The following is a 26,207-nucleotide window of genomic DNA, read 5'->3' as shown; positions in this document are numbered from 1 at the left end:
AGTACAACTGATTCTGATGCCTCCTGACCGCCAGGATATGACCTGAGACTGGAACATTTGTAAGGTCTGAGCATTTATACTACATGGAAATCCAATGCTTGTCCCTTCCTGAGTATAATGTTCAGTTCCTGTAAATGCAGTGTTGTGTTGATGGCTTCAGGTGTGGAGTTCAGCACAGGTGAGTTGATATCTTCTTGAGTTGATATATTGACTTTTTCTTCCTCTGCTACAGGGACGTGTCTAAAACTCCAAAAACCATAAACTGTGATTGGTCGTCTCCCAAGTCAGTGGTGGAACTTGCTTGGTTTGGTTTCTTTGGTTTAAACTGGAGCGATTAGCAGTTTAAAGAAATGAAAGTTGGGTCACAATTTTGTTGATTTGCATGAGCTTCTGCTGATCCACTAAATACATTTTTATTAGATTATTTAAAATATATATATATATATATATATATATATATATATATATATATATATATATATATATATATATATATATATATATAATTACATGTATTATTTATTATTAAAAAAGAAGAAGAAGAATGTAATCAATGGTAATTTAATGCAATTTAATAAACTAACTAAATTGACCATATATAAACACAGTGAAATATTGTACAGTAGAGTGAAATTTTATTTTCTGAAGAAAATACCAATACTCACATTTCTTAAATATATCTCAAATGTGATTTAAAAACAAAATTCTGTTTATACAATATATGCAAATACAATGCATATATTGCAAATACAATAATAGTAATAATTGTTCAATTAAATTTAATCTAACTATAGAAATTCCCAAACAGTAAAAATAACAATAATGTAAAAAAAAAAAAAAAAAAAATTATTTTATTATTATCAATGTATTAATGTATTAACAACTTTAAAAAAAGATTTATGTAAACCTTTAATTTTTGTATAAGATTTGATTTGATTTGATTTGATTTGATTTGATTTGATTTGATTTGATTTGATTTGATTTGATTTGGCTTCATTTTAATTTGGTTTGGCTTCATTTGATTTGGTTTCATTTGGTTTGATTTGATCGTGTCAGTCAAATCAGGCATTCATTTGTATCATTTAACTTTGTATTATTTAACACTTCCTAATAACAGGGTTCAAATTGTATTCAAAAATCTGGAAAAATATTAGAAATGTTTAAATTGTGATTTCCAGATCAAAAAAAAAAAAAAAAAAAGAATTCAATAATGAATTCAAAAGTAGTATATTGTGCACTTTTTCATTTAAAAGTACTGCTATATGAGCAAAAGTGCAATAACATTCGGTTTACAAACTCTTTACACAAATAAAGTGCTTTTTAAAGCAGTATTCCTTTTACATAGCAGTTAAAATATTTCTTATAAATTTCAACTTATAACATTAATGTAATTAAATTAAATATAAAACAAAAGCTACTTACCACTGCCAGGGAATTCATATTTTCATAGAAAATATTTTATAGTTTGTTATAGAAAAACAAGTTATGCTCAGAGTCCAGAGCCTCAATCATAATATTATAACAGGCACCTTCCGAGTAAAGACCTGCACGATCGCGGGACCCAACGCAGACAGAAAGTGAGGAAGTTGGCTTTAAAGAAAGAGCAAGTGCTCAGTAAATGTCAGATATAACACGTGTGTGATGAAGACTGGCCTTTGTGTTTGGTCTCAATGGAGCCTACTGTTTAACAGAGGCCTGAGAGAGCTTGTGATCATCCAGCCAGCACAGGAGTGGTCTAATGCGCGCCCACTCACCACTGTGGCATCAACACGGCTGCAATTATGAAAGCGGGTTGAATCAAACACTGGTGTGTGTTTTGATTTACCCCGTGCTGAGTGTTTGGCTTTACTGTCACAAGTGCTCATGCTCAGATGCAGAAGCGAAAATGGAAACACTGAGTCAAGCGAACGCTCTTCACAGCTGCAGTTCAAATGTCTTGTTCAATAAGATGGAATGTAATTGTGTTGCAGATGCATGAATGCCACTGATGATGATGTGGTGCAATAACCTTAACACATAGACAGACCTTCAGACAACACTGAAAGTATCAGATAAAAAATCTAATTTTAAAAAAAAAAGTATTTCTTTCTTCTGCAGAATGCAAAAGAAGATTTTTTTTTATAAATGTCCATGCAATGAAAGTTAATGGTGTTCCAGTGTATTAACTTGTGTTGTACTGATGACAAGTAAATGAATAAATAAATAAATGAATTAATTAATGAATTAATTAATATAAAAATTTAAATAAAAAATAAATAAAATCGAAATATGTTCTTTTATGTTCCACATAAGAAATAGATTCATGCAGATTATTTAAAAATCTGGATATGATTGTTATTGGATTCAGTACAATTCACCAAAAATCACACTATTAAAAGAAACTTATAACAGTCAACCTTTAGCATTAATGCTTTTCAAAATACAAAAAAAGTAATTATGAAATCACACTTTTTAAAATACATACACATACACACATACACACATACACACATACACACATACACACATACACACATACACACATACACACATACACACATACACACATACACACATACACACATACACACATACACACACACACACATACACACACACACACACACACATACACATACACACATACACATACACACATACACATACACACATACACATACACACATACACATACACACATACACATACACACATACACACATACACATACACATACACACATACACATACACACATACACATACACATACACACATACACATACACACACACACATACACATACACATACACACATACACACACATACACACACATACACACACATATACACACACATATACATACACATATACATACACATATATATTGTAAAAACAGTAAGACTTTATCAATGATGCTTTTCAACATTCCAAAAAAATTGTAAATGTGAAACACACTTTTTAAAAAATCTGGTAAAAACAGTCAAACTTTAACATTATTACTTCTCATACATTACAAAAATACAAAAAAACAAAAATATGAGAACTTATGATTATAAACACTATTTAAATACTATTTTTTAAATATTTGTTTTTCACAAAATATGAATATTATAAACAGTATTTTAAATACATTTTTGTTTTTATATAGAAACTTCATACATTCCACAACACCTCAAAGTGCTGAAACTTTTCAGGCATGCTCATGACCCTAAATGAGAAAAGTCACACAATATCAAGAAAATCATGCTACATTAAACAGCACTTCCGACAACTCAAAAATGTGTTGCAGGTCAAATGAAAATATAAAAATCTATTGTTTGGTTATCGCTGATTTTTCTGATCCCTTTTTGACTTTCCTGTGACTTTAGTTTAGCTGTACATATTTGGACCCCCTTATTTTCCTCATTTGGCGGCTGTTAACACATTTCAGAGCCGTCACACTCCTGGGGTCTATATAAGGTAAACAGCATCTGTGCTGCTGATAAATGAGCTGTCTGTCACATGTTTCCTTTTAACACCCCAATTGAACAGCACTGAGGTCTTCAGAGACCACTTGCTTCATACCATCGTCTCTTAGAGTGAAAACCCAGAAGAATCCTGAAAACCCTTTGGAAAACAAACAAGTACTTAAAGTGGGTGATACACTTCCTAATATTTTTTTTCCCTTTCAACCAGTAAGATGCTTAAAAGAATAGCTCACCCAAAACGAAAATTTGCTCACCCTCAAACAATCCAAGAAGCAGATGAGTTTGTTGAGTTCATCAAAACAGGTTTGGAGAAATTAAAGGTACTGTATGTAAGTTTTTGACTTTGCTAAAGCATAAAAATACCATAATATGTTTGCAGATATTTAAGAAACATGCTAAGTTAACATACTTGTTTATCTGAAAGACAATGCTACAGTCAGTAATTCTCCTTTGAAAATGTGCGTTCCAAGCCAGAATGCCGTTCTCTGTTTTGGTTATGAAACCCGCCTACTGCCAGTTTACCCAACTGTATTTCGGCACCCCAGGTTGCCAGTTCATTCATTCATCGTCAAGTGCGCTCGTTCCTGTTTGTGTCGTCAATCTGACAACCTGCATGTGCATCAAGTCTGAGGAGGTGGGGCCGGGTGAAAAAAACCCTCTCCGATATTTTGAATTTGTACTGCAATACCTAGTTCAACCACTCGGTGTCAATCCTACATACAGCACCTTAAAGCATTACATCACTTGCTCACCAGTGGATCCTCTGCAGTGAATGAGTGTGTCAGAACCCGAACACCTGATAAAAACACCACAATAATCCATCATTGAATGTCTTGTGAATCGAAAAGCAGTATGTTTGTAATAAACATTAATTCTTAATATGTTTTTAACTTCAAACCATTGTTTCCTCTACCCATAACATTGCTTTCTCTAGTGAAAAATTTTGCATCAGAAAAGAAATATGCACAAATACAAGTGAAAACAGATCTAAACAAATATGATAGTGGATTTTGATGTGAGAGGACAACAAAAATGATAAATTTCCCAACAGATCGACTCGTCTACATCTTGGGTGGCCTGAGGGCGAGCAATTTTTCAGCTAATTTAATTTTTGGATGAACTATTCATATAAGCTAAAGGTGCTAAAGCTGAGATGCAAACTGCTGAACCTCTGGCAAATTACACATTGAATTCAATGTGAAAGTTTAAAATAAAAAGACTGGCATGGTATTTTCTTGCTATTTATAAGCCCCATAACCATAAAGGTGCTTTATGAATTGTCAACTAAATGAAGAATAGTAAAACTTGAATCAAAGTGGTGGAAACTTTATTTCTAGCACTGTCACAGCCATTCACCCTCCTGCAGTCCTTCTGCTGTTCATGGGTCACGGTCATGTTGCAGGGTGAACAATTTTGCAACTTCCACCTTCCTGGCTGAAGGCTGCAGGTTGTTTACTGTATGTTGTATCATCCATCTTTCCCCTCAGTCCTGACAAACACTCCCTGTTCCTGCTGAAGAGAAAAACAAGATGCGGTTATCACTACGCTTCACTGTAAAAATACTGCTTTTTGGAGTGTAAGATATTTTGGGACTTCGCCTGATGTACGCTTTTGCAAAACACTCCAGTTGTAGAATTTTATAGTACTTCAGCACAGCATACATAACAATCTATGTGGTAAATAATACTCAACACAGTTGTGATCTTGCTTACACAAAGACCTGTGCTTTACTATAAAGGATGCAGCTGCTTCAGAATTGCTATCAGTCTGTTTGTAGGAGGCCTGATAATGCTGCCCTATACACCACCACTTGAAGCTATTGAAGTGATTTTATTCTCTCATTTTTTTTATTTTAAAGTTGTTGCATCTGTCCAGTTGTAGCAGATAGTTTGCTTCAAAACACTTCCAAGCTGTGAAATCCTCTAGAAATCTGCTATTTTTTGCATGTTTCACAAAATTATACACTACCGTTCAAAAGTTTGGGGTCAGTAAGATGTTTTTGAAAGAAGTATCTTATGCTCACCCAGCTACATTTATTAGATATCATATCATAGACATATTGCTATATAAATAGATCATCTTTTTAAATAAAATATTTATTTAGTTAAACATTGCTTTTTGCTCTTTGCTTTGTCAATAAAATAATTTGTAATAATTCTTATATCGATATACATGTCAAGTATCAATAAACATATGACTGAAAAGTTCTGAAAAAAAAAATAAGGAAATTCATTGGTTAAAAGATCTACTGTTGAGACCTTGTAATAAAGTCAACGGCCAACTGCAGTTTTATTCACTCAAAGCCAGTTTGTTTGTTATTTTTATTTGTTTTAGTTTATTAGGCTTTTTTCTATGAATGTTAAAACTATTTACTGTACATGTAAGAAACCTACAGTACCAGCAACATCTGTGGATTTGGCTCTGGCCTTGGAATTGCCTCTAGTTTTATATCCACATCTGCTATTACATCCCCATTTAAAGGCAAATCTGCTCTAAAGCGATGACTCATGTTGATTCCTCAAAGGAACAGTTTTCCTCTGTGCTGTCCAAAAGAACTGCTGTTACGTCCAACTTTACAAGTTTCGCTCTTTGGCGTAGGGAACATGCTAGCGTAGCTGAATGAAACATTGGCTCAGTTTAGTAATGCTCAGTCAGCAAATTAATAATCAGCATGCATTTGTCATCTGAAATATACTTTGCATGTCTACACTATCCCTTACCAGTGGCTGTTGTTGAAAGTAGTAGAATCTAAAGCAAAGTGAAGAGACTAAGCTTCCTTTGAATCCAGTGCTCATTTATTCAACATTATGCATCAGTGTAAATCTCTTTGAAGTGCTTCACAGCCGAACACCTCTACTGTCATAGTCCTTGACTCTGTTAAAGCGAAATGCTCAAAGAACGTCCAAACATTCATTCACTTTTTTCACAGCTCAAGAACAATCCAAATCTTGTTGAATCGGTTAAAAAAAAAAAATCACATCTGGACATCACTCAAAACTCCTAACCGAAAAAAACAAAACAATCCTAACCAGAAGTGACATGCGTGAAATTGAGATGCTTTGAAACAATCTGTGTAACATTCCATTTTTCCATCACTGAGGAAGGACAGCGAGGCTCATCTACAGGGTGAACTGTGACTGTTTCACTGCATTTTGCTGCCTGGCAGGAGCAATATTTAATCAGCCACATCTACCGTCTTATTAGCCTGATTTAAATACGCCCCACATCGTTCCCAAAAACACCAGCTCCCATTGAAAATTCTGCAAATCGGCGAATAATTAAATGAGTATGCGCTGGAACATTGTGTGTTAATGGACAGAGCTTTAAGGACAGACCGAGTCTTGCCTTGCATTCAGCAAGCTTGAATAAAAGAGCTGTTCCTGTGCTGCTGTGATAAGCCCAGACCTCCCTTATGGCTGCGTGAATGTCTCCTCTTCTCTTCCTACTCCAGTCGCCACAGAAACACATTGGTGAATTATTCGCAGAACAAGTGAGTAGAGGGACAAATAAGCATTGGGTAAAGTTTAGTAAGTTTTTTTGTTTGTATAGAAAGAGAATTATGGGATCTAGGTGGCTATGAGAAAGAAAAGGAACAGTACCTTGACTTCCCTGGCATTCAGTTAAGATATTTTTGATGAAATCTGAGAGTTTTCTGTCCCTACATAGACATCAAAAGAACTACCACATTCAAGGCCCAGAAAGGAAGTAAGGACATCTTTAAAATAGTCCATGTGACATCAGTTTTTTGTGCTCAGAGAAAACAAAAATAACGACTTTATTCAACAATTTCTTCTCTTCAGACTAACCGGGACTTGTCACGTCACAGATATTGTTACTATTTAGTTTTTTTTTTTTTATTGCTTCTGTTACCCTCATTTGTAAGTTGCTTTGGATAAAACCATCTGGTAAATGATTAAATATAAATTTATTTAAGCATATATACAGTAATATAGTTAAAAAATTTGATTTATATAAATGCATGGTTACTTTTGCATGGCTATCCATCGAGAAATATGCTTTTTTGCATGCAGAATGTTATAGGCCATTTCTCAATGTGCTTTCTTCAATGATCTTGCGTCCTTGTGTTCTTGTTCTGTGTCATCATTAACCGTCGATGTTCAATTCCAATTCACAAGAATGCAAGTACAGAAGATGCATGAAAGTTCACGGATGTGTTCTTGATATCGAGGATGCATCGAGTGCAGACTTGAGAGAATCAAGCTGTTCGAAATCCCAGAAGACGCTGCGGGTAGGCGGTGTATGGAAGCCTGCAAGCTTTAAACTCGCTCTCGTAAATACTTTATGGCTCTTGAAAGTAAACATTTATTGTGTTGTTTTGCTTAATTTTAATAAAAAGTTATAAGACCCAGAGAAAGTCTGCAGTATTTTTATTGGCATATTAAAATGAATCTTAACATTTGTCATAGTTAAACATTATAACGCTATAAAATAAAACGATATACAATTATATGAAAATATTTGTTGTGTTATATTTATGGTTCATTGGCCGATGCTTATGCTGTGACTATGCGGTCAGTTAAGCAAGAACGCAGCACATCTCAATTCTCATAAGGGTGCGTTCTGTGTCCTCACGTCCTTCTGAGTTCATTCTTCCAAGGAAGCTTGGCAAGACCGGTCTCCACAAGAACGCAAGTCCGTTCTTTGCATTCTTGGAATTGAGAAACTGCCATAGTTCCTGCTGATGCTAACCAGCTAAACGTCGACCCATTAAAATGGCAAGCAATACCTTGAATTAAAAGTAAAGCATTAAATAGCATTTCAACTTCAAAAAAAAAAAATTATAGTGTAGTATCTTTTTTTGTTTCCATCTGTCTTGAGGTGACATCATCCTCTAATATCTCTCTGGTCCGTTGTCGCAGCGTTCCTCTCCATCACATATTTTTTTCCCTCCTTAGATCTTTTATTCTCTGTCTTCTGCTCTCCTCCTTTCAATACAGTTGTATTTAATGCACGACATTAGAGCAGAGAGCGCTGACGTTATTTAGCTTTCTGATTTAAAGCACGAGTCACAGTAAATGTCTAGGGATAAATCTGATCTCAGTCATTATTAATGACAATGTGTTTGTGTCTGTCACTCTGTGTTTGTGGTTTAGCATTTAGCCAGTAGCTGAGCACAAAAATATTTCAGTCAGACATTCTGCCATTTATTTATTACGACATTGTTGAATATGGGAAGAAGGAGCCTATAAACAATCCCTGCTATTATGTGTGTTGAAAACAGTTTTGCTGCTTAAAATTTTTGTGGAAAGCATAATAAATTTTTTAAGGATTCTGATGAAAAGAAAGCTTAAAAGAACAGCAGTTTGTAACAATTTTTGTAACAATATAGATGTCTTGAATGTCACATTTGATCAATTTAATGCAGTCTTGCTGAGAGAAAAAAAAACCTTTTGAACCTAAATGCATTATAAATATGACTGAATATTATTTATTTTTTATTTTTTTGCAGTTAAATTTTTACTTTATTTTATTTGGGTATTTTTTGGAATTAGTTTTTTTGAATTAGCATCAAGCATTGTGATATCTTAACCCGCACAAAAAGCGCATTTTCAGGGTTTTTAGTTAGTTAATTTTTCTTTATGGAAGGTCTTTAACCCTAATCATGAATTTATGGAGTTTTTTCTCTAAAGAAGCAGGTGAATGTATGTTCTTATGCAAAATCCAGCAAAAGCCAACAGCCAAAACACAGCATACTTGTCAACAGGAATTATTCACCAGTGTGCGGTGTAACAAATGTTTGTTTTTAATTGTACAAGGAGATATTTCACCAGAATGACGAACGGGAGCTGGTATGTCTAATAACTGTCCACTGCAAAGCTCTGGAGATATTCGAGCTAAACATAAGCTTGCCTCAAACTTGGACTTGATTTTGAGTGATCTCTCACTTTATCCCTCAGCTCAGCTATCACCCAAAATATCCCCCTTTACCTAAAAACGCACTACTCGTCATCTTAGAGAGAAATGACACTTTATTTTTGTCTCTTCCACTCAGATAAGTGGCTGTATTACACAATGGGAGCTTCGGAAAGGGAAGATGTTGGCAAGCTGGCTTTGAAATAACTCTTAGGCACCACACACTCTCCATTCCCCTACAGACGGTACACTTCCACTCAGATTTGTGACAAGAGTTGACTTGTATGATTGAATTGTTGTTTTCCTCATGTTTGGTGGTTTCCTCCTAAGTGTTTTTTGATGATACAGGTCACTTCTCAAATGTTTCTTTGAGTACATGAGACCTCTGAAGACTGGACACAGTCCAGAATACAGAATCAGGCAATGCTATAAGTCATTTTGTGTCAGCTAAAGCTTTGCTTTTGTGAATTTCATGGTGGTTTAATGCGGTTGAGGTTCAGATATTGGATAAAAAGGACCTTGACTGCAGACTTCAGAAGCAGATCTGTTGAAACTTACATTCGGCCTGTTCTCTGGTCTGTTTTACAGGAAGCTACTGGAACGCAGCGTCATTCAACACGCCGTCCTCGTACCTGCACTTCTCTACTTTCCAAGGAGAAACGAGTGCTGATATCTCATTTTACTTCAAGACCTCTGCTCCCTATGGCGTGTTCCTGGAAAACCTTGGAAACACGGATTTCATCCGTCTGGAGTTGAAATGTAAGAGCCTGGCTCATGTTATCTTTGTTTCTTCCTGGTTTTTTTATCCCATTTTTCTATGTCTGTCTTGCTGTTCGCTGAATCCCTTGGTTGTGCACTTACTGCTGTGAAGTGTAATATTTTAAAAGAGAAAGTGCTGAGCAGGAACTTTAGAAGTTTTGCCTTGAATCATTTGCTCACCAGTGGATCCTCTGCAGTGAATGGGTGCCGTCAGAGTCCAAACAGCTGATAAAAACATTACAATAATCTACAAGTAATCCACACAACTCGTGTCCATCATTGAATATCTTGGGAACTGAAAAGCTGTGCGTTTGTAAGAAACAAATCAAATTTGTAAGAATCCAATCAGATTTATATAAAAAATTGTCTTGGCTATTCCAAGCGTTATTATTGCAGTGGGTGGGTGTTTTCTCTTTAACAATCCAAAAGGTGTTAAATAAAGCGCACACATCCATAATAAAACGTGCTTCCCATGGCTCCAGGGCATGAATAAAGGCCTCCTGTAGCGAATCCATGCGTTTTTGTAAGAAAAAATATCCATATTTCAGATGTAATAAACACTTTTCTATCACTTCTGCTGACTGTCGTATGTGGAAGTGTTCCGGCAGATGATGTAGGACATATGCGTCGTGCACACACCTTGAGAAATGCAGGAGCAAAGGAAGCAAAGTTTCCTTACTTTAGCAAAGGAAAACCAATCTCCTCTTTGTGTATATCGAAATCCTCCGACATTTTCTTTGCAAATCCTTGTGCTTCTAATTCATGAACATAAATGTGTTTTAGACTGTTGAACAGAAACACCCACCCACTACAATGACAGAGCTTAGAAGAGCCAGGACCATTTTAATATAAGTCCGATTGGATTCGTCTGAAAGAAGAAAGTCATATACACCTAGGATAGCTTGAGGGTGAGTAAATAAAAGGCTAATTTTAATTTTTGGGTGAACTAACCCTTTAACTTTAAACTGCCAGGTGTCCAGAATGCAAGAAATTATGAAATGACAAAGAAAAGTCCATTTGCAGCACTGATTACAATACATTCGCCACATATGTTTGGCTGATTGTTCTCTAAAGAATACAAATGGAAGCTTAAGAAAAAGAAAACACTGCCAAATTAAAACGCTTTGCGTAATTGCTCATAGATGTCTATTTACTGACAGTTTACAGCCTTTTTCTGCAAAAAATGCCTAGATTATACATGAAGCAGCATAACTGAGGATTTGAATTGTTCGCTGTGTGAAAAAGGAAGCAAAAGAGGCGAATCTCTTTCTTGCAGATTGAATTTTCACCCCATAAGCCGAGCTGGCTGCTCCTTCACACTGTTTACTGCACAATAGGCAATACAGAGCGCAAAAATACACCATTGCAGATAAATCTTGTGTTGCATGTGGTGTTTCATGTTTCCTGAAGTGGCTCATTGCTGCAAAACGATTTTTCGCTCTGTAATGTATTACTCAAATGTCTGTGTAAATCTTTAAATGCTGTTGTTATGTGTTTTGTCTCTCATTTCTACATCATTCGATTGTTCCAGTCTTACCTAGACTGAAAGCCAGAGGTGAAAAGAACAGATTCAGCTTTTACATAGTCAATAGCCAATGGGTTTTATGCAAACACAAACATACAGTAAATTTGTTATTTATTTTCGGACCTAAATGATAAAAAGTCTAATAATTCCTTTTTCACCTTAATGGGTTTTTTCATATATCCTCTCGGAGGTGTTCATCAGATAAAAAATAATCACAGCAATAATGTCTCTGATTGGCTGATTGCTCTGTCAGTGTCATAATACACATTTATTATGTTCACAGCCGGTCTGCAAATAGGCCTGAATGAATGAACTGATTACAAAATATATAAGTCGCCACTTTTGATCTCATGCAAATCAAATGCAATACATTCTGTGAGCACAAATTTAGTAACTATTAAAGAAATAGCAAAAGCAACGTTTACTGACAAATAAAAACATTCTAATGTAGATTATTTAAACTGTGAAATATTCTGGTATTTACTTATATTTTTGTTTCTGTTTTGTCTTGTGTGGTCAGATTTATTTTTTAAATATATATTATTAGATTATATAAGGTTATTTAAACTATTATTATATACATAGCTGGATACTTTATACTTGTGTTAATTTAATAATTAATTTATATATTTATCATATTATATTATATTATTTAAACTTGAAATTTTGAAATACTGTGGTATTCACAAATAGCAAATAAATATAAACATTAAAAAAAATTATAATAGGTTATTGGTTGCTTGATAGCTGTGTTCTATGTGGGTCTCTGATTAAAGGTTATATTAAAAATGTCTTTATGTGATGAGTGTTTATGAATACTTTTCTCTGGTAGCAGGGAAATCATTCCTTCAGTTTTTACACCCTCACACACACACACACACACACAACCCTGAGCCAGGAGTGTGTTCTCCAGTTGCTCCCCAGGCACTGGTGTATCTCTCAAGGGCTCTGAAGACGCACACGGAGGGAAGGAAAGCTGCTTAGTGGCTCCATTTGTCAAAATCACACATCCCCCAGTCTCCCTGTCCTCATCTCAGGGGCATGAGGGAACGCGAGGGTTACGGTGAGGCAGAGGATGTCACATTTCCTACTCTCTCATTTACACACATTCCTGAATCCATACATAACCATTATATTTACACCCTACTGCTTTACCCTTCCTTTGGACTGGGAGAAGCAAATCTTGTTCTGTTCCCTCCATTCTTAAATAAAAACAGAAAAAAAAGCTTCAGGTGAGACCGAGCAGAGAGAACAGCGACTCGCTTAGTGCTTTCTCAGAGGCTGCTGACAGCAAAACATCAATCACTTGATGAAGGAGTGCAGGGAGAGAGACGGCCAGCTGGGCATTATGGGCATTATGCATACAGCACATGTAAAAGTCTGTAGGCCTGTCCGTGGAGAAGACGGCACTGAGTGTTTGTGCTGCTAGCAGGGCACGGATGGATACAAAGTGGCGTGATCAGAATATGGAGGAAACAGGAAGGCATTAGCGTTTATTGCTGCTTGTGTTACCCCAGCAGTGCCACGGCCCTCCAGAGAGCAGAAGGTTATTGGCATCAGAGATCACTGAGGGTCTCCACATGACAGATGTGCTGCCTTTCCATATTCAGCTCTCAATCAGGAGCTTTACTCAGCTAGAGACTCTGCGTATTAGTGAAGGCTGGTGTGTAGGAAAGAAAAATTACAAAATAAGATTGCATAAATATTTAATTACTTCTCCTAGAAAGCAGTGAGTTTCAATGGAGACATTTGTTCCTGCTTCTCAGATTAACAACCTGGGCAGTCTGCTATCAAAAGCCAGAATATTACTTATTAAATATGATTTCACGTGATTTAAATATATGAACTCATTATCTGAATATCTCAATATCAAAATTATCTGACTTAGGCTACCTATTAGTTTTATAGCTTAATACATGTTAAAATTTGTCTTAAATGCATGTATAGTTTTATTTATTTAAAGTATATAATATTATATTAGATTGTATTTCTTAAAAAAAAAAAAATATATATATATATATATATATATATATATATATATTATATATATATATATATATATATATATATATATATATATATATATATATATATATATATATATATATATATATATATATATATATATATATATCATATGCTCACCAAGACTGCTATTATTTGATTTAAAAATGCAGTTAAAACAGTTACATTGTATTGCATTTTAATGTTTTCTATTTGAATATATTTTAAAAATGTAAATTAAATGTAATTTATTCCTGTGATGACAAAGCTGAAATTTTAGCAGCAATTACTCCAGTCTTCAGTGTCACATGATCCTTCAGAAATCATTCTAATATGCTATTTGATGCTCAAGAAATAGTTTTATTATTATTGTTTAAAATAGTTGTGCTGCTTAATATTTTTGTAATAGTTTTTTTTTTCAGTATTGCAGATTTTTTGATGAATAGAAGAACATTTATTTGAAATATAAATCTTTTTTGCAGCATTATAAATGTCGTTACTGTCACATTTTGTGAACAAGAGTAATAATTTATTTTAAGAAAAAAATTGATCTTGCTGAACAAAGTAGTAGTCCAGCCTGAAGTCAATATTGGTATCCCAAAAAAAAAAAAAATAAAAATAAAAACCTGCAATACTCTTTGGTTTTTCAGATTTTTTTTTTATAGAGAATAGAGAGAGCAGAACTGATCTAAAAAGCTGGGAAAGACACATTAAAAACCTCATCAGCATCTCTCATGAATATTAATTAGGTGTAACATTCACCCAGTAGTTCTAAATAATTGAAGCCAAGTGGGTTCTAGCTGTATTGGGGCATGAGCTCTCACATTAAAGAACAACTATGCTAAGCACAATGATCAAAGACTTCAATCTAGCATGTTTACTTTGCAAAACAATTAAAAAGAGCACAGACGGATTTACCACTCACCATTTGCGTGTTCATTCAGGCTACTGCCACTCGGTCGTAAAGCCATTGTGTACAATTATCTCCCAAAAAGTTGAGAGTGGTCAAACTTAGAAAGTTACAATGATTCCTATGCCCCTGAGAGAGGACGGTGAAGTAAAGAGAGCAAAAACAAAGTTCAAGAGTGCATGTGTGCTGTTGTGTGTGTGTATCAGTGTCTGAGTCTAAGCTTCTGTGTCTAAGCTTGTTGACGGTACTGGTAGGTCATCTACAGCGGCACCCAGCGTAAACACTCCAGAGCTTTTCTCTAAAGCTGGATATTCACCTTCTGCATGAATCCTTCCTGAAAAGAAGAGTAATCAGGCCTGGCTGCAGGCCTGTGTGTGAGATTAAGAGTGTGTTGGGGCCAGTTGTGTGTGCGTGTATGTAGGCAGAGGAGCAGATTGTGAAATTGAAGCTCTCTCGCTCTTTTTTTCTAGCCTTCCATTATGTCTCATCGATTTATGCCCTGACTCCTAATCCTACTTCCTTATTTTGGCCTGCCTGGTTTTCTTCAGTTACGGCTCAAAACTGAGGCCCAGTGAAATCCACTCAGAGCATGAAATGAGTGGAGGGCACCGCGTTGAGTTACTGTCGAGTGGGAGTTTGATTTCAGTTATACATCTAGATCAGCTGCCCTCTCCGTTCTGACTTAAAGTTAAAAGACTTTTTAAAAATCTGTTTTATGCATTATTTAGAGTATTAAGTGTTAAGAATATTGTCTTGTTATTTCAAATATTTTAGTGATTGCTCTAAAATTATGTAATTATTTTTTATTATGTTGAATTATTTAACAAAACAATGTTTTTCATGCTGTGTGAATGTAGCTCTGTAAAACACACATGCTGGTGCCCTTGAAATTGTTCTGATGGTCTTGAACAGAAAGAGAACAGAATGAAGTTAATGTCAAATTAAGTACAGTTACAGTGTGTTAATTGTTGAATAAATGAAACGTACTTAATTATGGAAGCCAGTTCCCACCACGGAATAATTGGGATTTTTTTATCTCTTTTTGTCTTTCACAAACATTTTTCTTACAATTGAGTTCACACAACTGCCTTTTTTCTCACAACTGCAAGTTTACGTCTCACAATACAGACTTTTCTTCTCAGAACAGTTTATATCAATTCTGAGTTTGTCTTGCAAATCTAAGAAAATAAATCACAGAATTGCAAGGAAAATTATATACTGTAATCGTGAGATAAAAAGTCACAGAATAAAAATAAAAAATTAAGCGTATAGCGTTAGTTGTGGCAGGTCACGTTAGTCAAGCTTGCATCGACTGACTCTCAGCTGATGCGACACCTATCACAGCATTCCTATATAAGCTCTATTAATATTATTTAGCACTTTTTTGCTTGCTTAGGAGCAAATTACCCTCCTCCATCCCCAGCTCCTCCTTTCGCCACAGTCAGGACTTTGCTTTCTGATATTCCTCATTGAATCAGACACCTTTTATCTTGAATAATGTTTTACGTTTAAATATCATTAAGTACATCAATGATATCTGCTTTCTTCTGTTCTGTTTACCTTTAGGGGTTATTATTGCTGCTCCCCTTGCTCATTCATGACAGGCTGCAAAGATGGGCAGGGAGTTTTTGCCCAGAACAAAACCACAAAGCCAAACCAAACTGTATGCTAGGTGTCAGTAATTTTGACGATAGTGGTCCTGACAGAAATGTATCTTGCAAATCTAAGGGGGAAAAAAATCATAGAATTGATTGTCATAATGTCATAATTGTGAGATAAAAATCACTGTTGGTTTTTTATTTTTAATCCTGTGGCAAACAAACATCAATATTTAATTATTCTGAGTCATTTTATGTGTTAATTGTGCTTAAACACCAAAACATTATTTTACTGAAAATGCATATTTGTTTAAAGAAGGTTGGTGTGTTATTTTAATTGAGAACCATTTCTTATTATTATTGTTGAAAACAGTTGTGTTTTCAGCCCTAATCTTAAAGTAATGTTTTTGTAGCAACCGTGATACTTTTTTTCAGGATTCTTTGATGAATAGGAAGTTCAAAGGAATAACATTTTATTGAAAATAGAAATCATTTGTAGCATTATAAATGACTTTAAATGACAACACATTCTCACTCAAATTAGAATAAGAGAATATTATGATATTCTAATACCTCCATGTGTGGTACAACCTCAAAAAGTGTATCAAAATGCCACCTCTGTAGTTCTGACTGTCAACGAGCTCTGAGCAAAATCCTCTGATTCACAATTGATCAAATCTCTCTCTCTCTCTCTTTGTCTGTCTTTCTGCTGGTGCCCTCTGTTGGCATTATCTAGTACAATCTCCCTACTGTAGCTCTGGCACTAGCCCAGGGGAAAATAGCCTCTCAGTGGATGATTGAATGATGGGTGAACAGCCACATCTGCTGCTTCAGCTCCATTTCAACTCTCTGCCACTCCCTCTTATCTCTGCTGAGGAAATCTTGACATCAACCACCATTGAGTATTCATGCCTGATTCCAAGGCATAACTGAGCTTATTACTCTCCCTTTACCTTTTCCCTTTTTCTATGCAAAAATTGTTTATTAAGCTTCACCAATTTATGTTTTATACTTTGTGCTTTCAAGCTTTTCAGCTGGATTCCCTCATACGGTCTAACTCTCTTTGCTTTGTGTTTGGAGTTTTTCCAAAGCTAACTGGTGTTTAATTACAAAAGTTTCTATTTTTATGTTCAAATTCAAATTGAGCTGTTTCTTTCTTTAAAGGGCATATATTTTGGGATTAACACACTGGAACAGTAATATCTCAGTTGGGCCCAAAGATTAGAATTTATTAATTTATTTATTTATTTTTTTTGCTTCACTGCATAAAAATTGTACAGCAAGCAGGAGCCTTTTCTAAAACTCTTTCTTTTTCTCCACTGCTTATTATAAGTCATGGCAGCCTTCACTGCATTTCTACACATCACAGTTTTTTGAAATGAAAATAGCTGTTGGGCTTGTCAGATCTTCCCAAAAGTATCATTATTATTTTTTTGTCCACAGCAAAGCTCTTTGCCTGGGTTGTTGGCTGAATGTGGATATAGCTTGGATCCTCTGTGGGCTCAGATGGTGGGGAGATCCTTAGTCTCTCTTTGATGCATCTTTAATGAAGTGAAGGCTTTCTCAGGGCCCGAGGGAGAAATGGCAATGTGACTCTGCAGAACACCTGGCCGCTTGCATGAGAGTCAAGAGCTCTCGCTAAATGCATTGATATATGCGTAAGAAAAGCATCAGCCTTTGATTTGGTCGGTACCCCTAAAATATCCTTTGTATTACATTGAAAAATAAGCAAGAGAAGGAAAAGTGTCAGATATAAGATATTATAAGATTATAAGAAGTTGTTCCTGACTATTTAAAACATACCTTGGTACAACCCAGACTTAAGAGGTCTAATTTAGATTCCTCTGATTTATCACATTTTAGACCCATTTCTAATCTTCCATTTTTTAGCAAAAAATTATAGAGAAAGTAGTTTATCAACTCCAAAGTTTCTTGGTCAATTACTAAAAAATGTATGCGTTCCAATCAGGCTTTAGAAAATTTCTCTCCACTGAGATGGCTCTTTTAAAAATATGTAATGACACTTTTTAGCTACTGATTCTGTAGCACTGGTACTTTTAGATTTGAGCACTGTTTTTTACACTGTAGACCACAATGTTCTTCTGTCTCACTCAGAACAGGTAGTGGGCATTAGAGGTTCAGCCCTAAATTGGTTCCAGTCTTATCTTACAAACAGGAGTTCTGTCATGACAGCTCTCGGAGAGATTGACATGGTAATGTACACAACAATGTTAATGTATTTGGTCTTGGCGGAATAGATCTGCTGTGCTGCTGCTGAGGCAGAGCAAGTACCAAAACTTGCTACTGCCAACACATCCACAACATGCTGCTGTGAGCATGTAGGAAATACTGCTGCTGCACATATAACACATATGAATAACCCCCCAAAAAACAGGAGACACGGAACACAATACAATACAAACCAATATATGCAGGCCACTGCTGCATCAGTGGACATACATACATCCATCCATGCACATGAAAATGAACAGACAAGGAAAGACAAGACACCCCCAACAAAGCAGATCTATCACAAAGACATATGTACTGCTGCTGCTCCGAAGAACCATGTTAACCGCATGTATTAATATCTGTGTGAGACTTGGCTACCACGCCGATTGGCTTAACAATAGTGGCTTACGACTATGTGAGCCTTGGCTACCACGCCAACCGGCTTAACAATAGTGGCCTACGACTATGTGAGCCTGGGCTACCACGCCGACCGGCTTATCAATAGTGGCCTATGATTATGTGAGCCTGGGCTACCACGCTGACCGACTTAACAATAGTGGCCTACGACTATGTGAGCCTTGGCTACCACGCTGACCGGCTTAAGAATAGTGGCCTAAGACTATGTGAGCCTGGGCTACCATGCCGACTGGCTTAACAATAGTGGCCTACGACTTTGTGAGCCTTGGCTACCACACCGACTGGCTTAATAATTAGATGCACACTATGTTTAATGTTAATTAACAAAATGATACATGATGCAATCCGATAGATAAGACCCCAGCATCCACCGGAGCAAATATCATAATTTAGTAATTTGTCATCAGTCCTAGCGGCAGAGTAACAGCTGGTTATTTCACGTTCATGCAATGAGACGGACAAGTTAGCCAATGCATGCCATTTACTCTCTGGTGTAGATAAAAGTTATCAGGGTTACAGTGCACAAAACACCTGGGTGGACTGAACTTGAATGAAATGAAAAGCAGAATATTAAAGTTCTTTTCCCGGTTCCTGAACTACTTACATTAGCACAACTAGAGCATTACTTAAAAAAGCATGGATTAAACGAGCATTCACTTATCTTAGATGTTGATTTCAGCTGTTCTGAAGTTCACTGCCAACTGCTACAGCAAACAAAGCCAGGTATTTGAATATTGAGCAGTGAGCTCATTGGCTACTGATACAGGAGAAAACCAATCAGCTGTGCAATGTGATAATGATGTCATTAGGTCAGATTGAGTTAGACCTATCAGACTGCACCATCTAGAGTTCCATGCCAGAACTCTGTATTTTCTCAGTTAATATTGGCAAATTTAAATTTCTTCTGTACCTTTGACCTGTGGGGTCCCTCAAGGCTCTACTCTAGCTCCCATGTTATTTTCCTTGTATATGCCTAACCTCGGATCTATCTTTGAGAAGTATGGTATAAGTTATCATTGTTATGCAGATGACACTCAAATATATCTTCCTTTGAAACATAAGAATGGATTAGACCTGTTGGCCGCATGCCTCTTGGTTTTTTTGAGATGTATGTTATTAGTATTTTTTGTTTGTGAATTGGATTTTGGATGTTAATGTGTTGTTTGTTTTTTGTGATATGCATTTTATACCAAATCTAAATCTTGGTGTTTTGGCACCTTATGTAAAGCCATGCGTGAAAAATCTAGGTGTGGTGTTGGACAGTGCCTTAAATCTTGATAGACAAGTCAACCAAGTTGTGAAGTCAAGCTTCTGTCAGTTGTGAACACTAGTAAAAATTAAGTCCTTTCTTTCTTTTACTAATTTTGAAAGAGTAATCCATGCTTTTATCACCACAAGGCTTATTGTGACTCTCTTTATTTGGGGATCAGTCCATCTTCCTTAAACTGCCTTCAGATGGTTCAAAATGCAGCTGCCAGAGCCCTGACTGGAGCTCGAAAGCGTGAGCATATTACCCTTGTCCTTCAGTCGTTACATTGGTTACCTGTGCGCTACAGGATTAATTTTAAAGTGCTCTTAATGGTTTTTAAGTCTATAAATGGTTTAGCACCCTCATAACTCTCTGATCTGTTGATACCTGTAGATCACCAACCTGTAAGAGCGCTTAGGTCTGCCAATTTAAGGCTCTTAGTGGTTCCTGGAACCAGACTCAGGTCTAGGGGTGATTGAGCATTCGCCGTAGCCACAGAAACCAGAACCGACTCCTACACTATCCATTTTTAAATCTAGGTTAAAATCATTTTTATTTGATTTGTCTTGTTATTCATGATTTGCATTTGCTTTGCCTTGTGTTTTGAAGTTTTATTTGTGACGCTGTCATTGTTTTAATTCTGTGATTGGTTACTTATTTTGTAGAGCACATTGGTCAATGGTAGTTGTGTTTAGTTGTGCTTTATAAATGAACTGAAATTGAAATTCACATGAATAACTGGGAGTTCACTCAAAAATGAAAAATACTCACCCTCAAGTCCTTCCAAATGTTTATGACTTTCTATAGAAGATATTTTGAAAAATGTCTTGTTGTTTGTGCATGCAGTAAATGTCAATAGGGTCCAGTGTTGGTTTGGACCCTATTGACTTTCATTGTACATTTCATAAAAATTGGTGTAAAAAATTCCACTAAAAATATCATAATTTGTGTTACCTAGATGAACAAAGGTCGTATGAGTTTGGAACAACACGAGGGTGAGTAATTAATGACGGAATTTTAATTTTTGGGTGAACTATCCCTTTAAAGAAAATTCTAGTTTATTGCATTATAAATGAATTCTGACATGCAGATACCAGAATACAATGGAAATTAGCATTCACCATCTGTATAAAAGTCATTTATGTGGTATCTTGAAATGCATTGGGTCGTAACTGCTCTGTTGGTTTGGTAGATATACTCTCAGCCGGTTTGGCGGGTGATCTAATATACCCATATAAACACAAACCCACTTTTTCACTGCCATGCTGTTTGGCTTGTTGATTTTGTTTAGTTTTCCTTGTGAATGCAAGAGCAGCGGTCCACTGAATGCCTTCAGTTGTGGACAGCAGAGCGGTCCACACACATAAACGAGCACACACACAAGCGAAAACACTCCCCAAGAACTCTTGATGCTCAGTGCTGGCTGGCCAAGTGCAGAAAATCCAATTACAGGGATCATAGGGCTGAGAATGGTGGAGCAGCCCTAGTCCAAACTACATACCTGCCAGACCTGCCCTCTTCCTCTCTTTCTCTGTCTTTTGTGGTCTCTCTCTCATAAACGGTCTGTAACAGGATTGGGTCTGTGTTTATTCATTCTATCTAAACAAAGAGTGAGTGAACTTTTTTAATATATATTTTGTGATATTTAGGTAAATTTAAGAAATACAATTTTTCCTCTGCTGCTTCATAATTTTCATTATGCTAAACATCTATATATATATATATATATATATATAATCAAAACATAATTACAAAAAAGGAGTGCATATAGTTAATAGTTTCATTTGGAAAAAAAAAACATTTGTTTCGAATGTAACAATATGTTGTTTGAATTTTATTTATTTATTCATTTATTTATTTTCATTCATTTTGGTCATTTTCACATGGCTACAGGGCATAAAATTCCTGTAGTTGAAGATACTCCCTAATAACTGAGCTTGAATATATAATGCAAGCTTAGTTGTGAAAAAGTGAAAAGTGAAAAGTGAAAGTGACGTGACATACAGCCAAGTATGGTGACCCATACTCAGAATTCATGCTCTGCATTTAACCCATCCAAAGTGCTAACACACAGCAGTGAACACACACACACACCGTGAACACACACCCGGAGCAGTGTTAGCATGTGTGCTCATAACTGAGCTTAAAATGGGCCACAACTCTTCCTCCAGTTCAGAATCTGAGATGAACAGGTGGCTCTGTGGATGCCAGTCGAACACTTATCCCCAATTCCTGCAACAGCTGCATCAGAATGTAGCACAGTAAAACAGCACCCCCTACTGAGAGCAGCAGGAACACCTGCCACTCCAGCCATAAGAAACCAGACCTACTTTTTATATTTTGGCATAAATAACAAATAAAACTAACACAGTAGCAGATATTTGTAGGAAAAAGCTGATCATAATGGCACAAATGATTTGTGTTTGGACAGTGCACTATGTGTGTGTGTCTCCCTGCAGCTGCCAGGTACTTGGTGTCATATCACAGCACTTCTCTTAGCTTCCTAAGATGGTGACAATAGCAGTAGCCGACTATCACTGCAGGCTCAGTGTGCAGCCAACACAAAGCAGATCCAATTTAGTTCTTGCCTTCAGCATCTGTGCAGCCATAGTAACCCCTGCCGAACGGAGCCGGTCTGCCCAATGAATTTAGAAACATGCTTGACTAGAAGCCAGGTTTGTCCTTTTAAATAATTTCACATCAGTGTCTAAAGGGCAGGCTTTTGTTTTTTCTTGGCTTTGTGCAGCACATTTATTAGCATGTATGTGTCATATTGTTAATTGTAAATTCATATTTACCCCTCTGTTGATATAGTATTCATGAAAGCCCTAATTTTCATTTTGAATTCTGGAGTTGTCAGTAAACTGAGCTAAACCTTAAAACATTCTGACCAATGATGGGAGTTTGTGTGTGACTCGTGTTAACAAATTTTGGTCTGTTTTGAAACCTTGGCTTGTGAAAATGAACCAAACCAATAAGAAATTCCAATATTTTAGTCCATGTTTTGAAACAAACCAAATTAAATACAGGACTTAAAATGTGTTAAGGTTTTCACACTGCATTTTAAGTCATTTTAAAGTAATTTTTGTATACAAATCAAAACATTTGGGTCAGTGTTTTTGAAAGTAGCCTCTTATACTTACCAAGTAAAATACAGTAATATTGTAATATATTTTAAAATATAATTTATTCCTGTGATGGCAAAGCTGAATTTTCAGCAGCCATTACTTCAGTCTTCAGTGTCACATGATCATTCTAATATACTGATTTGCTGTAAAAATAAATAAATAAATAAAAAAATACAGGGGTTATGAATGTTGAAAACAAAGTGCAGCTTAATATTTTTGTGGAAACCATGATGCATTTTTTATGATTCTTTGATAAATAAAAATGCCAAAAGAAGCACATTTATTTAAACTATAATTTTTGCATCAATGTGAAAGTCTTTACTAACACTATTGATTAATTTAATGCATCCTTGCCAAATAAAAGTATGGTGTTATGTTTATAATTTAATGCATATGTAAATGAGCTGTTTATATGTGTGTTCTGCATATTTGAATACACTTTTGTAGTTTTAATAACTTTATAACTGAGACTGTTATCCTTTGATTTTGATTCAGAAATATATGTGATTTAAACAGTTAAAATACACAGTAAGGATGGATTGTGTTTGTGCTGACTGTCAGACTATCAAATGAGCTCCAGTCAACCTCTCCATAAATCTAGAAACTCCTCCGTAATAAATGCAATTCTTGTTGTACATAAACATTTCAAAGGTGTCTTGAAGTGTGACACCAGCTCGCTGTCTGAGCATCTGAAGTACTTGTTTTAGGAAATGATCATGTGGCGTCATGAATAATTATGAAATAGTGGCTTATCACTGGATACACTATGCAGTCTTTAAACACAATGCACTACAGCTTGGGTTGAGCTTGGATGATGGCACTGTTGCGGTGACATATCTCGGGTGATTCTAAATCGGGATTTATCAAGGGTTAAACCCCAAGAGGCCTGGCCCTCTGGGGCTAAGCATGACACACCACAGCAGTCATGGCTCAAACACACCTTGCCTCTCTTCTCCTTTCTCCTGCCATAAATACCATCTCCTCCTACAGGAGTACAGCTGTCAATCTTCACTATTTATGGAGGAGAATATGCAACACTGACTCATTAAAAGCTGTTGTGGCCTAAAATGAATTCAGCATGGTGAATAAACACTCTCCAACTCAGCTTAGGGCTGTTAAGAGGAATTTTAATGATGTGCTTGAGCAAAGCAGTCTGATGAGTTTGGTAATTCTGGATTTCAAGTCACAACTTTGGATTGTTGTTTTGCAAAACAATTATTGAGTAAAACAATAATATATGAACATTAATTTAATTAAACATGCTGAATGACCTGTGATTGACACTTCAAGTAATTCACGTAATCTACTGTAACACAGAAAAATAAAGAATTAATTACTTACTAATTAAAATGTGAGTTTAAAAAAAAAACTGTTAAAGGTAAGTACAGAAAATGTTTCACCATCAACTAGAGTTTTAATATAATGCATAATAAAGGAATAGTTCACTCCAAAAAAAAAAAAAAAAAAAGTGTTCACCCTCAAACCATCCAAGATGTAAATGTGTTTGTTTCTAAACTGGAACAGATTTGGAGAAATTTAGCATCCCCAGTGGATCTTCTGCAGTGAATGGGTGCCGTCAAAATAAGAGTCCAAACAGCTGATTAAAAACATCACAATAATCTACATGACTCCAGTGCATCAATTCATTTCTTGTGAAGTGAAAGGCTGTGTTTGTAAGAAACAAATCTGTCATCAAGACATTTTAACTTTTAACTCTTGCTACAGGCCAAAATCCATAAATTCATAATCCATAATGACGCTTCCTCCAGTGAAAAGTTCATCCCCTCTTGTCTTTTCACATCAAAATCCACCAACTTGTTTGTTTAGAACTTGTAAACGGTGCTTGATCTGTGCACATTTCTCCTCAGAGAAGATAAAATTTTTACTGGAGAAAGCAGACTCATAATATGTTAGCCAGAAGCAAGAGTTTGAAGTTAAAAACAGATCAATTTGATTGTTGCATACACACACAACTGATGGACTGGAGTCATATGGAGTACTTTGTTTTATTTTTATTTTGATGCTTTTATCAGCTCTTTGGACTCTCATTCTGACGGCACCCATTCACTGCAGAGGATTTATTGGTGAGTAATGTAATGCTAAATTTCTCCAAATCTGTTGAAGAAACAAACTCATCTAAATTTTGGATGGCCTGAAGGTGAGTACATTTTTAGCAAATTTTCAAACCATTCTTTAAAATATACCCTGAGCAAACACTTTGATCTTCGTCTGTTATATTTTTAATAAAAGCTTAATTTGATTTATTTCATAATATTTTAGTATTCATATTTTTTCATGTAAAATGATTCAGTTTGTTTGTTATACATGTTCTTATTCAGAAAAACAAGCGGTGAAAGTTTGAAATAATAGTTTGAGTGGTCTCTCTTTCTATTTTTCTATTTTTCTTCACAGCCCCCACGGTGGTGTCATTTTCGTTCGATGTAGGAAATGGGCCGGTGGAACTGAATGTGCACTCTCCTATCCCGCTGAACGATGACCAGTGGCACCGGGTCAGTGCGGAGAGAAACACAAAAGAGGCCATTCTGCAACTAGACCAAAAATACAAGGAGGTCAGACCTGCACCTACACAGGGACACACACGCCTGGAGCTCTACAGCCAACTTTATGTGGGTAAGGACCACATATACATCCACGTATAGCGTAATATGGACTCATGTGGGTGAGGACTTTAGACAAACACATTTTTCCATACGCCCACCCCAAGAGTTCTAAAGCCTGTTCATACTTAGTTATATTGTTGGAGTACTGTTGTTTTTTGTATGCATTCATATTGTTATTGATGGGCTGCACAACTCTTGAAAATCTGAACAAATGAGACCGATTACTGATTAAAATGAATTAAAAAATATATATTTCTTCATTATCTTTCTCATAAAATACACAATTCCTCCTGAATATCTCCTTTCTGAGCTGTTGTTGTGTCTGAATTACTCTCTCTCTATCTTTTTCTCTCGCTGTTACTTGGTGAGAAATCACTCTATGTTCTTTTGTCTGAAAGTGAAAATGTATTTATAGTCAGCAGCCTAAACGCAGGTGTAGC

The 26,207-nt window shown here is 35.8% G+C and overlaps 1 protein-coding gene across 2 annotated transcripts in view; it reads left to right on the top strand.

The window, feature by feature from the left end:
* The window catches only part of cntnap2a (contactin associated protein 2a), a 352,125-nt gene that overhangs the window by 283,863 nt on the left and 42,055 nt on the right, over positions 1-26,207 (top strand). For both annotated transcript variants that reach the window (XM_042752140.1, XM_042752141.1), the window contains exons 16-17: positions 9,913-10,083; positions 25,559-25,777. In XM_042752140.1, coding sequence (XP_042608074.1) covers positions 9,913-10,083; positions 25,559-25,777 — 390 coding nt within the window. The remainder of the gene's footprint in view (positions 1-9,912; positions 10,084-25,558; positions 25,778-26,207) is intronic.

Source organism: Cyprinus carpio, chromosome B24 (genome assembly GCF_018340385.1).
Source record: "Cyprinus carpio isolate SPL01 chromosome B24, ASM1834038v1, whole genome shotgun sequence".
NCBI classification, from domain to species: Eukaryota; Metazoa; Chordata; class Actinopteri; order Cypriniformes; family Cyprinidae; genus Cyprinus; species Cyprinus carpio.
The sequence above is the reverse complement of the archived record's forward strand: the minus strand, read 5'-3'. Positions and strand labels throughout refer to the sequence as shown.